The sequence below is a fragment of the Phasianus colchicus genome, chromosome 6 (genome assembly GCF_987193195.1).
Source record: "Phasianus colchicus chromosome 6, bPhaCol1.hap1.1, whole genome shotgun sequence".
Taxonomy (NCBI): Eukaryota; Metazoa; Chordata; class Aves; order Galliformes; family Phasianidae; genus Phasianus; species Phasianus colchicus.
Window position 1 is genome coordinate 38,860,803 of NC_143441.1, and position 15,361 is coordinate 38,876,163.

Here is a 15,361-nt window from a genome sequence, read left to right on the forward strand (position 1 = left end):
TGATATTTGGTGCACTGCCCTCCCCTTGCTACCAGTCATCATTTATAGACCTACAGTGATGTTCTTGAGTGCAGAAATGAGGAAGTTATAACTGTGGGGAGGGAGGGGAGATTGCCTGTTGCTTGCTGTGGTTCAAAGAGAGGTTTGGAAACCAGTGGCTTTGTAATACATACTTCTTGAATTTAAGGCTGCATCTCACATAATTTTGCTCTCATGTAACCATGTTTATTATCAGAGTGGAGCGCAGTACAAGGTTATTCAGAAAAAAAATAGGAGTTTCCAAACAGTGGTCAACCTTCAGAAATGTTTTTGTCACGGAGGATGTTGCTACAACAAACCCTCAGCTGGGTATCTCTGATTTCTGCAGTGATTATGCAGTTTTTAGAGTATTGCCTGTCTGCAGCCATAAAGGCTGTTGCTGCATTTTTCATTATCAAAGTGCTTTACAAACATAAAACATGTCTACTGTGCATTTTTCAAGCAGGGAAACCAAGTCAAGCAGTTTAAATGACACCCCCAGGCTGCAGTGCTACACTAAATACTGGGATTAGAATATCAAAAGCTTCAATACCTTATGAAACTGCCATATGTTTACTTTCTTTACTTACTTTTGCAAGGCTTTGGTTTATTACCACCTTGGGCATGGCAGCCTATGCCCCTTTGACTAGAAGAAAGGTCTTTGGACAGTTTTTTCCAGTGGAAAAGGACTATGGCTGGAAGTTACAAAGTGGTTTCCTGAAAGTTCCCTATTTTTGTAATGTTTTTTTTTTCTTTTTCTTCTTTTTTTTTTTTTTTAATTTCACAGATTTTGACAAAGGAAACTCGGTTAGATTTAAACCTTCACGATTGCTCCACAGGAAGAGAACATTGAGGTAAGGCCAAGTCTGTCTTCTTGCCTGGTGAACTCATGTTGTTGCATGATTGTTACTTCAGTCATGGCAAGAATCTCCATTTGTTCTTTTGCTGGGAAAAATGATTCTTGGTCCTCTAACAGGACCAAGCTTTGGTCTGAACAGTTACTGAAAACTGCCTCCTAAATAATCATGTAAATTTACAACTCATACTACTAAGGAAAGAGTCCCACTCTGCACTGCGTCTCATGCTGCTGCAATGAATCATAGAATCATAGAATGGTTTGAGTTGGTTGAGGGTTCCAACCCCCTGTTGTAGGCAGGGATACCTCCCTTTAGACCGGGTTGCTCAAAGTCCCACGTTCCTGAAAGGCATGGGCACAGTACCCACATCTAGTGGGCCAGTGTGCAAACCTGATCTGCCTGAAAAGTGAGGTGGTCAGTGAAAGGGAATTATTGGTACAGTTGTGCAGACAGCTTTGCCAGCATATAGAAGGGGACCTTGCAGGTGAACAGAGGGGTGAGGTGGCTGATTCCGTGCAGGGCACTGCTGCCTCATGCTTGCAGCCTTAAGGCCTGGTCACGTGAACCTGGGTAAGGTGTTGTAGTGCATAGGTAAGAATGTGGCAGGTCACATTCCCTCTCTGTTCCCTTCCCCACTTCATCTGTGGGACCCCCTCCCATCAGTACACACTTCTTGAGCATTTCTGGTTACCTGCTATAGAGAAACGGTGAGCAGGTGTTTCTCCTGCACAGTCTTAGGGAGTGCAGGTAGGGGAAATCTGTGATGAGGCTACTGGAGAAAGATGCAACCATGGAACAGATCTTTTATTTTGGAATCCAGAGAACTTGTGGAATTAGAGAAGGAGAAGAATAATAAATGCCAAGCCCATGTTTGGCAGGTATACAAGTGAATTTTCACGTATGTCTTCCAGTCAAAACAATCTCATTATGTCCTGTAGTTTTAATCCAGATGCCAGAGCAGTGTTACCAGTGGCATTTGAATCAAACTTCTGCTTGCTTTTGGGCATGTAACTAGGTTAGTGGGACAGCTATTTAGAAACCATATGCTGCTACTGCAGCAGATGAAGTTTTCAAATTGGAATCCCTGATGTATAGAAGAAGCCTGCACTTTGGAACCTGCAAGAGCAGTGAACCTACTGAGGTTGTCAGATGGCTCTACTAATGCCACTTCTACATCGTTTTTAAAGAAAAACTACTGAGGTTGTGAAACACTGTCTGTGTTTTAATAGGAATTGTATGAATTTTGAAAATTGTGTAGCATGAGTTCCTTGGCAACCTGAGGCCAAACCACATGTAAATCCTTCATGAAACAAATCTGTGGGACCTCATGCTGTTTATTCTATTTCATGAACCGTAAACACAGGCTATAATCCAGGCAAGCAAACAAGGAGGATTTACCCTTTTGGTACAAACCTCTTATGGCCAACCTCTTTTCAGAGGTTCGTGGAGACGGGACAAGGGGAAATGGCCATAAACTGGAGCATAGGAACTTCTGCACCAATATACAAAGGAACTTCTTCCCAGTAAGGGTGACAGAGCACTGGAATGGGCTGCCCAGGGCGTTTGTGGACTCTCCTTCTATGGAGACATTCAAGACCCACCTGGACACCTACCTGTGCATCCTGCTGTAGGGAGCCTGCTTTGAGGGGGGCTGGACTAGATGATTTCTGGAGGTTCCTTCCAGCCCCTACAATTCTGTGATACCCAAATTTAACTGAAAAGGAAAAAGGGCAGTGGGTGAGTTTGAAAGCACAATATACCTGGCATTCTAAATCGGGCTGTCTGACCCTACATAAGCAGCTAAATTGATGATGCACCTGCTCCTTCAGCAGATAAGCTAATAAAAAAGGGCAACATCTAGATACATTCCCTTGAGGAAAAAAGGGAAGTCCTGATATGGAATTGCTTATGAGTATATTTTTTAAACCCATATGAATAATTTTCAAAAATTGTTGCTTTAAAACTACTTGGAATTGCTTTAACATCATTCTGACTCAGTTTAGGTTCCTAATGAATGTTCTTAGTGAATACTGTGACATGTCCTAAATATGTCTACATTCATTTTTAGAACAATTTTTATATATGTACCTATAAATAGCCAATTATTTGGACAGACCATCATCCTCAGAACAGTACTCTGTCTCTGAATTCTCTGATCAAGTAAAAGCAAAATAATTGATACATTGGTTGAAAACATTTTGTTTCTAATGTGTAAATATTTAAAACAAGCAATAGTACCTGCAGCAGTGTGAGAGTGCCTGCAAAGAGGAGAAGCAAAAATTCTCCTCTGTGGATAATATAGTCACTAGATGAAAACAGTTAATAATTAAAATAAATAAATAAATAAATGTTGACAGTGTGTCTCAAAGGAAAGGGTAAATGAGGGCATGGGGGAAACTGTGAAGGGACACGAGAAGCAGGTAGCCTATGATGTCATGTAGCCCAGAAAGGTGAAGCTTCAGTTTGTGATTTTTACAAGAACTTTAATGAAATCTGCCAATGAGCAGAGGCTGGAAGCCACTCTCAGTACAAAGGAGGAAGAAGTTCATGTGCACTAGGAACTGGTGACCTTGAAAAGGAATGAAAAAAAGGGACCTATTGTAATATTACTAAGTGCACTGTTGTACACTGGGGGCCAATACATTTTTCTGTCACTTGCAACTGATGAAAGCCTGGGCATATTAGTTTATCTTGTGGGATTGAGCAGTTAATGTAGTGTAGTTATAAAAAAGCAAACATTGTAGGACACATTCATCCAGCTGGTCATGTAATCCTGCTTTCTCCATTAGAGGTCCTGTTTTTACAGGACAGTAGCAGAGCTGAGCCTGGAGTCAAAATGTTCCAGTTCCAATCACTATTATACAAAAAAAGTTGACTGAAACAGGTAGAGAATATTTTTTAATGGTGATCAATGAAATTGAAAGAGTCTGTATTGAAAAAATTGAGTAAACGTGGAAACTTCTGTAAAGGAGTAACATAACTAACTATGCTGGCAAGAGAACAAATGCATGTAAACCCAGCAAGAGACGTTTAGGCTACAATTAAAGGATCTCTAGCTTCAGAGTCTTTGAAACAGTTTGGATGAAGGGGCAAAGGGGAACTGAACTAGTTTACAGTATTTGAAAGTTTGTTGAAAATCCACAAGCCATCCAATAATGCCATTCTTTTTATGACCAATGTGCTAGTACTGGTCATGATTCTATATGGATTTTCCCTTGGAAATTGATATGTGACTCAGGGACAGTGGTGGATGTTAGCGTGCAGTTAATTTTTGCTGCATAAGAGAATATTGAGAGCCCTAGGTTAAAGGAAACATAGGGTGTTACTCTGACACAAGCATTACTGAAGCTATTGGATGTGCTGTCAAACAAACCCCAGATACTCAAAAGTCATAAGTTGGGTCCCTCAGCACTTTGAGACAAATCTTAAGTAATCAAAATGTTTTGACAAAATTGATTTTGGTTTTGATTTACTTGCAGTTTCCAACCTCAGCCAAAAGGAGTAGAAACTGCTTTCAAGTTGAAACTGAGTCCCTCAACCTTGGGATTTCTCCAGAACCTATCTGTAGGAAAATAGCATATTGTGAAGCTAATAAAAGCCATGAGTGCTTGCAGTATGGGGTTAAGCACGTGGAAGCGTGCTATTAATTGGCTGAGTCCCAGCCCAGTCTCAGATGACATGTGCACCCATTTGCTCGTGGCCACTATGGAACTATTTCTTTTAGTTCTGTTCTAAGTGCTTTCGCCCTATAAGGATGCACGGTTTTCTGTAACAAGCAGCTTATTGCTGCTCTTAATCTTCTATTTGCTATTGCTTTTCTGTGGTGGCTGGCATTCCTGCTCTTGGCAGCACCTTGAACAATTACTCTAAGTGCAGTTGTTGAAGACAGTTTGCAGCATGTGGCATGGTGCCTGGATGTGGCACAGCCAGTTCCTTATAGTCATTTCAAGAGTTCAGTTTTTTCCACAATGTCTTCATACAAAGGAAGATTATTTGTAAATGATTAAGAAGCATATACTTCTTGCAGTTCACGTAAAATATTATTTAGTCGTCATATTTCAGCGTTTTCATCGAGAAATGTTCATCTGGATAAATCAGTACAAAAAAAAAAAAAAGGAGAAAAAAGGTCAATTTATTTTTTTTTTCCTAGACAAATACCCTTGATGAAATGATATTTAGCTCTTCAAAAAGCCATTCAAAAGCTGTCCTAAGAAAAGATTTTCTAGTGTTAAGGCTGTGTAATTTGTTTTATCAGAATGACAGCAACTTGTACAGCACATCAATTCCGTGGCAAAATGAAGAGCCCAGGATCACTGTGGGGATTTGCATCTGTTACACCTGTCTACATAATTTACTGAAGATCTTAAGACTAGTAGAAGTTTCCTTATGCCTGCTGGGGATAGATTAACAACAAGACTTGTGAAGGCCTTGTAGAATATGCCCAATGAGGAGCGACTGAAGGAACTGGGGCTGTTTAGTCTGGGGAAAAGAAAGCTGAGGGAGGCCTTATTGCTCTCTTTCAATAGCTAAAAGGTGCTTACAGCAAGAGTAGGGCTGGTCTCAGTGGTGACAGGACGGGGGAAATGGCCTCAAGTTGTGCCAGGGGAGGTGTAGGTTGGATATCAGGAAAACTTCTTTACAGAATGAGTTGTTAAGCACTGGAATAGGCTCCCCAGGGAGGTGATTGAGTCACCATCCCTGGATGTGTTTAAAAACCATTAGGATGTGATGCTCAGGGACATGATTTAGCAGAGGGTTGTTGGAGTTAGGGTAGTATGGTTAGGTTGTGGTTGGACTTGATGATGTTTACGGTCTTTTCCAGCCTGAGCAATTCTGTGGTTCTATGATTCTAATACATCAGGTTTCCATCCATTCTTAATAGAGTAGATCCCACAGGGATGAACACTTTTCTTCTGAAAAAGTTACTATAGGCAATTATGACACTTCCATTTCAGAGTGAAAATTTATATGTTTAATGACCATATTTAAGAGATTCTTTCTCATCTAATTGGGCGTTTTTGCTGTTACAAAGTGACTGAATGACCTGTTACTATTAAATGTATTATGAACTGTGTGTTATCCAGAGATCAGAGCAGGAGCAGCAACTAGGTGGTTGTGCAGAAGGCTTCTGGGTGGAGAGTACAGTTAGTACTGCATTTGATGAAGTATGTTTTAGTATTTGTGGCAAGACATTCTATATAGATTTCAAATGCAATTACTAGTTTTGAAGGCAGTCTCCGGTGAGCAATTTAATGCAAAAATGTGTCATAGTCAGTTCCAAATAAGTTTCAAATGATGTTAGGTTTGGCTTTGTGAGTTTCTTGGGGTTATTTCTAGTTTCGTTCTTATGGAAAGTATTTTCTTTGGTATCTCTGTTGGACTATCTTGCAGGAATTGGTTACATCTTGACTGTATTTGATTTGTAGCAGAAACAGTCGCAGTTCTGTAAACCAGATGTTGCTTTCAGTTTTCAGAAGGAGTTCTCATTTGAAGATAAAGAGGAACTTGCCAACAGCACAAAGGATATTGATGCTAACCTCTTAGCAGTACTTCCAAAAGGTAGGTAAGGGAGACATATTATGAACACAAATGGTAATAGAGTATGAAATTTAGCCTACGCAAGTGCACAGCACAGTTAAATTCACTTAGGCAGAGCTGTTTTGTAAATGAGTTTTCTTTTCCCCATGAAGTATTCAAATGGAATGAAATGGGATGAATCACAATGCTGTTTTACAAGACTTGATGTCCCTGCTTCATAAAGCTCAGTTTCGTTTACTTCATTTTGAATAGTTTAAAAAGTAGCTGAAATTCAAAACTTCTGAAACGTTTATTTGTACAAGTATATGAGTACTGAATTGAAAGGTATTAACTTGGCTTGTATTTATGACTCTTTCCAGTCACTCTCAGTAGTTGGTAGAATAACCATGTTTATGTGAATGACTGACTACACACAGATCTTTGATCTTGCACGCTAAAGGACCTGTACTACATAAGGTTTAATGTATAGTGGATGAGATCAGTTTGTAGCAAAGCAGAGCAGCAGTAATCCCAACACTCTTAGCACTAACACTGTAAAGCAGTTCAGCAGTGGGCTGTGGCTAGTTCTGTGACTTGACTCATAGAAGAAATTTTGTTTACAGTGGATAGTAAACCTCAGTACAGCCAAATTATTCAAGAACCAGAGGCTTTGGCTTAATGTCTTTTTCAAGTAAAAAAAAAGATGACCCTAATATCCTGTCTCTCCATAGTATTTTAAGGAGAGAAGTATTCAAAGAAACCTAGCAGCTGTTTTTTGTGCATTGGGGGATACTTCTTGTTTGGTTTTAAATTTGTCGTCTTACCTTAAATAACTTAAATAGAAGACATCGGTGTCATCTTTATCTTTTAAGACAGCTGAAATAGAGGACTGAAATTCACCTGTTTTTGTTAGAGGAGTCACAGTCTTTTTGGAATACGTTACAAGATTACATTTGAATGAAGAGCTCTATGTAATTGGCATCAAGATGTTCCCTTTGTTTGAGGCATGTTGTAGATCTCAGAGCTTTGATTAAAATTGTGTTTGTATTCTCTCAAAACTGATGGTATTTATTCTTTTCAGACAAAAGTCTACAAGGCTAGATGCACTAATTCCAGGAAAATAGAACTGACTGACTTTCTCTCTGATGTAATTTACTACAGCTTACTTCTTCCAACATAGTATTTAAGTGATGTGCTTGCTCTTGTAGTGCAAATGTTTAGAAAGAGATTTCATTGGCACATTGATAGATTAAAATAATATGTACTTATACAGTGCAGACTACTAAAGAGTACCAGCCAGTATGACTAAACAGTCCTCATTACTCCAGATACTTAGCTTTGCAGGCACGCTGGCCAAAATGGGCAGTAAGTTAATTGTGAGAGCCTTCACTTGGGAAACCTTCTCTGCAAGTTACTTCTCAGTGAACTAGTTTCTGTTCCAAGATGCCTCCTTTTGTCTAAAGAATTGATTTTTGTAATAAAGATGCCAGATTCAGTTTGTACTGGAGCTGATTCTTACATTCTGAGGCTGCATTACTTGAGGCTATTTTCCACATCTGGGGGTTATCTTTGGTTCACATTTGCATGTGTTGGAAAATGGGAGGAACATACTTAATTTTCAACAGATAGGGACAGAACTAATGATCAAAGGGTCCAGCTGAAGTCTCACACATTGCTGCTTATGATTAGGCATTAAGTATATCAGAGTGCCCCTGCTCCATGAACAGAAGGTAAATGCTCCTCCAGCTTGATTTGCAGAGCATTTCCTTTCCAGGTGGGAGGAGGAGAAGGAAGGAAAAAGGCTGGTTGACTTCATTACTGTGTTAAACATTTTGAGGAAAATTTGTGTTGCAGTGAATATTTACAGTTTCTAAGAAGTTGTGCCTGTGGCAGGTAAATTTTAACCCATCTCTACCAGGCTTTGTAAACCTTTATGTCTGTGCAAGATTCAAAAATGTACATCCCTACTTTCTTCTAGGGACTTTTCAAAGACTTGATTTAGTTTTTACAGCTTCTGTATTCTATGAATAATATTATCATCTGTCTTCAACTTTACCAACATGTTTCTGCTGTGCTATTATTAAGGAGGGCTTCCAGCAAAAACATTTATATTCTGTAAGTAATTTTTCCGAAATAATTCTGAATTCTCTAAGAAATCTCACTCAAATTTGAAGTGCTGGGTTTTTTTGTTCACTTGTTTTTTAAAATTCTTGTAATGTGAACTCCAAATATGCTTTTAAAAATCACTGCTCAATGCACTCTCTCTGGGATGAGACATGGAACAATACCACTTTTGCTAGATACCTCGTCTTACAAGGTAAATTCTGCTCAGGATGTCTGCAGTTACCAAATTTAAGATGCCTCCTTGACAGTCTGCCTTAGAGGATATGTTACCACAGCATCTTGCTCAACATCCTGAAATAAGGCCTGAAGCACAGGACAGTTCCTGAACTGTTGTGGTTCTTCTTTTTCTTAACTATACTTACTAACAGTGCTTATGAATTGTTAACATGAACTAACTTAGATAAGGAGCTTTTACAGTGAGATGAATTTTAGTCTTTTCTCGTGTGCTAAATCGGAATCTTGTTTGCTGAATCAGATCTTTGTGCTACCTTTTGGAAGAGGTGTTATTATTTTATAACTTTGTCATGGATGTCTTTGAGATAATATCATTTCTGATGATTATGTGGAAAAACATTAATGAACAGATGGGAAACTGGCACCAGCATATCCAAACTGCAACCCAAAAAAGAGAAACGTGCAACTAAGCGTGTAAAGGCCAGCCAAGGTCCTTGGGACAGAAATTTTCCCAACTAACTTTCATAATTATAAGTGCTGTATTTTAGCTAGCAAAAAAATCACTACAGTAATAGAAGACTTCCTGCATTTTTTCTTCTTTTTTTTTCTTTTTCTTTTTATTTTATTGTGTAATATGTTATTATTTTTTTTTTAATCTTATCGGAAAAGAAAAGTATTAGTGCAACTATTTTCACAAAAGAACTCTGCAGGTATTGGTCAACCTAGCTGAAATAGCTGTCTGGAATCTCGAGTGTGGAAAAAGTATAAGGCACTGTAGAGCAGTCTCATGCTATTTTTGTCCCATGTTGTTTGGGAAGGTGTTGGAGCGATGCTTCGTGAGTCCAATGCTCTTTTTAGGACTGCAGAGTGGTAGTAGAATCTCTGGAACTTCAGCTAACACATATTGGGAGGGTGTTGAGCTAATGCTGCTGGGAGTTCTTTGGATGTTCCAAATTTCTTGTATGAGAATGACTTATAGTCAAATTTCCTTGTTTGGGGGGGGGAGAGGAGGGTGGAGGCTTTAATATATGAGGCTGTGCTTCAGAGCCTGACTAAAACTCTCTAAAAGACCTGTTTTTTGATGTTTTAGAGGGCTGAATAAATTGGTGACTAGGGAAGAAAAATGATCAGGGTTTGAATGGAATGTGGTTTTATTAACTGTGAGTGATGGAGGCCTTCTCCCTGCCTGAAGTAGCAGAACAATTGTGGCTTTTGTTTTGACCATTTCTTATACGTATAGTCTACAGGTGCAAGAGAAAACCCTAATACCCAGAGGAACAAACTTAAATAGAAGTAGATTTGGTAGAGGTGGAAAGCAAAGTGTTTGAGAAATTGTCTCCTTTGGTGTCAATGTGGAACAGCTTGCTTCATGTGGATAAGATCTTTAATACAGTTCACTCAGTGGTACTGAATGGGTAGAGCTGAGTGGGAATTGCTCATGAATTGAGACGGAAAAAAAACCTATGAAAATGCAGTTTAAGAACTCGTCTTAATCTTGATTTGGGATGCAGATTTTTCATTGGCCACATTCTGTTCTTATCTATCTGTAGAGATCTCTGCCTGAAGCTTGCTGGCTTTCAGAAACTGTCTACATATGTGGTCAACTTGGTCAATGAAGGCTTCACCCTATTTTGCTGCAGATGCTTAAGCAAGGTGTGGGAGGGGGGTTAGCCCTGTTAGGTAGGGTGGAACATCTTAGATTTTTATGATGTGATGGCAAGCAGTCTGACATAACCTGCCTCAAAAAATTGAAGTTGATGGTTTCAGTCTGTTCTGTAAAAATGTAGACTAGGGCTTTTTCAGAGAGTGCCCCAGATGATTTTTTTCCCATATGTATTATACTCTATCTTCAGCATTAGACACTATATCAGTACCTCAGTCATTTGCCTCTCTGAGTAGCAGAATGAGAGTGAATTCAGTCTTACTGGTCAAAGGCCTTTTACCTGGAGTCCTGGTGGATTTTCATCATGTAAACATGGTATGACAGCCAATGTTAATAGTATCTATCTTTTCCTAGCTGTGATGTGATGTGCAAGCACTGATAGTGACTACAGAAACCATCTGGGGTATGTGTCAGCTGAAACACTGACTTAGATTTGCTCATGAATTCTAATAGGTAAGAAGGAAAAGGAGAGAAGGTGCACCTGACCTTTAGAAGGGTGGTGTTTCCACAATATTTAACTTACAAATATCTAGATCTGTGAAGTCCAATAGGGAATAAAGCTGGTGGAGTCACTTGTACAGTGATATGGAACAGTGTCTTCTAGATTCTCCTGAGTCATGAGGTGTTTCTGATGGTAATTTTGGACTGATCTAACAGGCTAAAGATTTTGCTTCAGCTTTTGATTCCTGTGTGAACAGGATCAGAAGGCTAGAGATACATTACCTCAGAATAGATACACAAAGCTTTTAGCATCATGTCTTAGCCACGGCAATGACAGTTTGGGGACTTATGACATCCACTGTCCCTCTGATCTACTGTGTCCATTGACAGCCCAAATGGCTTCTCTTTTTGCTTTCAAGAAATGATACACACTTGATAATGTAGCACTCGCTGCTCCAGTGTGATTTGCAAACAGTACTGATAACTGTGCACATACATACATACATATATATAGGGATTACTTCATCTATCATGCTTCTTGTTGGTTCTCTACTATTTTGTGATCTGTGACAGCTGTCTGCTAGCACATAACACCACCAAACAGGTTTAGGGCAAGAGAAGAATATATCCAGTTAGAATTACAAGGGAAAACTAGTGAAGTGATTAACCATGCAGGAATACTGCGAGAATACGTGGTGTTTTGTACAGGTTATCTCCAAACTTGGGCCACTTGCAGCCGTGGGAACTAAGGAATAAGGGAGGGACGCTTCTTCTCTTTAAGCACGGTCACCAACCTTTGTGTAGACAGTGTAAACAGTAACTCTGTACAGCCTGGTTTTGAAGGAGTTAATATAGCACATAAGCTAATGAAAATTTAACTTGCCCAGTTTACAGTGGATCTTAAAAACTAGCTTAGCCTGGAAGTACTTGGAGAACTCCTTGAGTTTACACCTGTTGGCCTAATGCACGTTTGACAGAGCAAGCTAGTAAATTAGGAAAACAAAAGGTAAATGCTTATTTCCAGACAAAAATTATGTGAAATCTCTTAACTTTTTGACTGTTCCTTCTTATTCTGAAGCATTTTAGAAAGTTTCTTTGAGTTTCTGAAACTTAGTAGCTTATAAACTGTATAATCTTTTGTTGTCTCAGTTTCAGAATTAAGAAAACTGTTTGAACCAAACAACCAAGATTTTTTGGAAATGAAAAGGTAAAGAAGAAAAAGTCTTTGGCCTGTAAAACAAAACATACAGCTTGTTTTGTTACCTCCTCTTAGAAACTCTCCCTTCAAATCTTCAAGGATATTTCACTTCAGTTGTTTTGCATCTTTTTCAGAAAGGAGAGAATAGCTAGACGCTTAGAGGGAATTGAAAATGATGCGCAACCTATGCTTCTACAGAACTGCCCAGGGTCGGTCACACACCGTTTACTAGAAGAAGATACACCAAGGTATATGCGTGCAACTGATCCATACAGTCATCACTTAGGTAAGTAGTATATTCTGTCGCTGAATTACTTCTTGTTTTCTACCTCATCGTATGTATGCTCAGTAACAGAAGAAGAGTTTTGCAGAACAGCTTTGATCAGAATTTTTTTTTTAGCCTGCTTTTGATATAATAATAATTTGATAGGAAACTCTTAGAGGGTTACAATTAATGTAAGCTTCTTAATCAGTTTTATGTGCCTTTGAAGACTGTAGTGAAAAACTGTAGTATGTCTATGCAGTCGCTAGTACGTTTTGATTTGTAAGAAGATGGAAAGCATTTACCCACCATTCAGAGTAAGTGGGCTAGGGTACTTGGTGGAATTTTGGGTGGATTGGTCCATATGTGTTGTACTTTTGACAGGCAGATCAAATGAAGAGGAGGAAACTTCAGATTCTTCTGTAGAGAAACAACCCAGATCATCCAGATACCGCACAGAAACCACAGGAGGAAATACAGAGTCTTCGTACAGTACAGGAAACATGGATACCCATGAACTAGAGTCTAAAGCAGAAAGAATAGCTAGGTACAAGGCAGAGAGACGGCGCCAGCTGGCAGAAAAGTATGGATTATCTCTTGATTCTGATTTGGATTCTGACTACTCATCCAGATATTCCCGGGCAAGGAAAGATCCTGACAGTGTGGAAAGAAAGGGATTGAGAAGTGAAAGGCATGATGATGAAAACAAGGACTCTGGCTCCTTGTATTTGTCCAGGACTGAGATGAAGGAGTCAAAGAGTGTGATTTCTGAATCCAGGGAGTACTCCAGCCGTGAAAAAGATGGTATTCCAGCTAAAGAAGAGCTTTCAAATGAAAAGAGTGATAAAAGAGCAGATGATGACAGTGCCATTAGACAGGCTTCTGACACTTCAGCAACGCTGGATAGTTCTGTCTCACTTACACTTTCTGGACGAGAGTCTTCCTCCTGTAATGAAGTGCCAATATCACCAAAGCAAACCCCCCGAGAGTCTCTTTCTTCACCGAAGCGGGCAGCCTCACCAATCCATTTGCAGAATGATCAGCCCTTGCACAGTAACATCAGACAAAGGTAACAAGGATTTTTTCGTTTGTTCATACAGTTTGTTTGTTTAACTTATTCACCCATCAGACCAGTTTGCCCACAGCCCCATCCAGACTGGCCTTGAACACCTCCAGGGATGAGGCATTCACAGCTTTTAAGTGTTTCAGTGCTTGATCTCCCTCTGCGTAAAGAATTTCTTCCTAATGTCTAATCTAAATCTCTCCTTACAGCTTTCCTGTAGGCCCCCTTTATTTACTGGAAGGCAGCTATAAGGTCTTGTTAAAACCTGATCTTCTCTAGTTCAAACAACATAGGAGATGTGCTGTATCCCTCATCCCCCTTACCAGCCCACTTGCAAACTGGATTGGTTGGGTTTCTTGAATTGTGATATATTTGTGATGCAACAGTGTGGATATCTGTATTTCTGTGATTAGATATGTGCTTGGTTTACCTTTATACTTGCAGAATTTATGCTCCTCCTGGGGAAGTGGAATAATGACGTTTTCTTAAATATCTTTATTTATACAAACTAGAAACAGGAGTAGATACAGTTTTAAATCTGCTTTATTATTACCTGTTAAAGCAAGCCTTTTACTTTTTCCCTCTATGTCCTGTAATTGTTTGGATGCAGTTTCCAAGCAAATATGAATTGTTTATCAGTGAAGATTTGAATAGCTTTTTGACAGCTTCTGCCAAGATAAAATAGGCCTCAGAGTTAAAAGCTGAAATGTGTCTTGGGTTAGCTGAAAGGATAGTTGATTTGTATTCCTGCTGTGAAAATGTAAAACCCCTTTTGAACTGTGATAGCTGATAGCTCAGATAGTATCAGGGTATGTATGAAGGGGCAGAGAGGCAGTAAAAATTCCATGATGAACTGGGAGAACACAGCCTCCCTCTTGATATGCTGAATTACTTCAGGTTTGACAAATCTAATGTATAAAAAGGATTATCATATTTTTCCAACAGGAAAAAAAAGTATTTTTCACAAACTCCACATCATAGTTTCACAATGTAATTTAGAAACAGTCTATCAAGGCATCATGGTAACTGAAAACAAGTGAATAAGAATTTTTAAATAGTAGGATTTTCTCCAGGGTTGCTTCTTTAATTCTAGATAGGTGCTTATATGAAAAATCAGAACTTTAAGCAGAAGTTATGTTAGAATGCTGCAGTTAAAAATGTTAGAAATTAGAGTGAGAACTGCACTCTAAACACTCATCATAGAGCCTTACTGACTGTTTCTAAGCAGGTGAATTGCTTAAGCTGAAAAATTTGGCCATTGTAACCATGGAAGCAATGAGTTTAGAAACAAGATACCTTGACTGGATTTCTGTATCGTTTCCATCAAAATCACAAAACTTGATTCCTATATAGAAGTGGTTAAATGGTTATAGCCTTACTAACTCGCACAACTGTACCTTGAAGTTTGAATGATGACCCCATCTTCAATGTTCAAGGGTTAACAACCTTTTGGGTTAATCATGTCACCTGTGTACACTGCCTGAAAACTGCTGGAAGGTAGTTTTACTTTCTTTTTTTTTGGTTCACTTTATTGAATAGGAAACACTAGTGATAGTATTTAGTATTTTTTTTTTAATCTCCTTTCATTATTCACTTGACTTCTAATCCTGCTCACCTTCTTCTGCATGGATCGGTGGGTATACACACTACCACTGGGCTCTTCCAATTCACATTAGATTTTCAAGGAATATTGTCATTTTAAAAAAAGGTAGCATGCTAGGGAAGTTACTGTGATTTGATGTAATTTTACAATTCTGTTACCAGAGTAAGGAAAGCAATCATTGTAAGGTCACCCACAGAATCGAAAAGAGAATTGTATGGAAGCTTTGAGCTGGCTAGGTTATTCCAAACTCCACAAATCTCAGAAGCAGTCTCAACTCAAATGCTACAAAATATTATCCCTTTGCTGCAGATGGTCAATTTAAGATACATCTCTTGGCTAATCCAATTACTGATAGGAAGGGATACTGAGCAATTGGAAGGAAGTAATTTGGCAGGTTCATCCTTAATTTTATAAGTTATTTTCTTTGCTTTATAAGGTGAA

At 38.9% G+C, this 15,361-nt stretch overlaps 1 protein-coding gene across 9 annotated transcripts in view; it reads left to right on the top strand.

Annotated features, from left to right (window-relative positions):
* Positions 1–15,361, top strand: part of SVIL (supervillin) — a 134,332-nt gene that overhangs the window by 64,632 nt on the left and 54,339 nt on the right. For all 9 annotated transcript variants that reach the window (XM_090143042.1, XM_090143041.1, XM_090143038.1 and 6 more), the window contains 5 exons: positions 806–872; positions 6,343–6,434; positions 11,944–12,001; positions 12,127–12,278; positions 12,639–13,323. In XM_090143042.1, coding sequence (XP_089999168.1) covers positions 11,994–12,001; positions 12,127–12,278; positions 12,639–13,323 — 845 coding nt within the window. In that variant the 5' untranslated portion in view covers positions 806–872; positions 6,343–6,434; positions 11,944–11,993. The remainder of the gene's footprint in view (positions 1–805; positions 873–6,342; positions 6,435–11,943; positions 12,002–12,126; positions 12,279–12,638; positions 13,324–15,361) is intronic.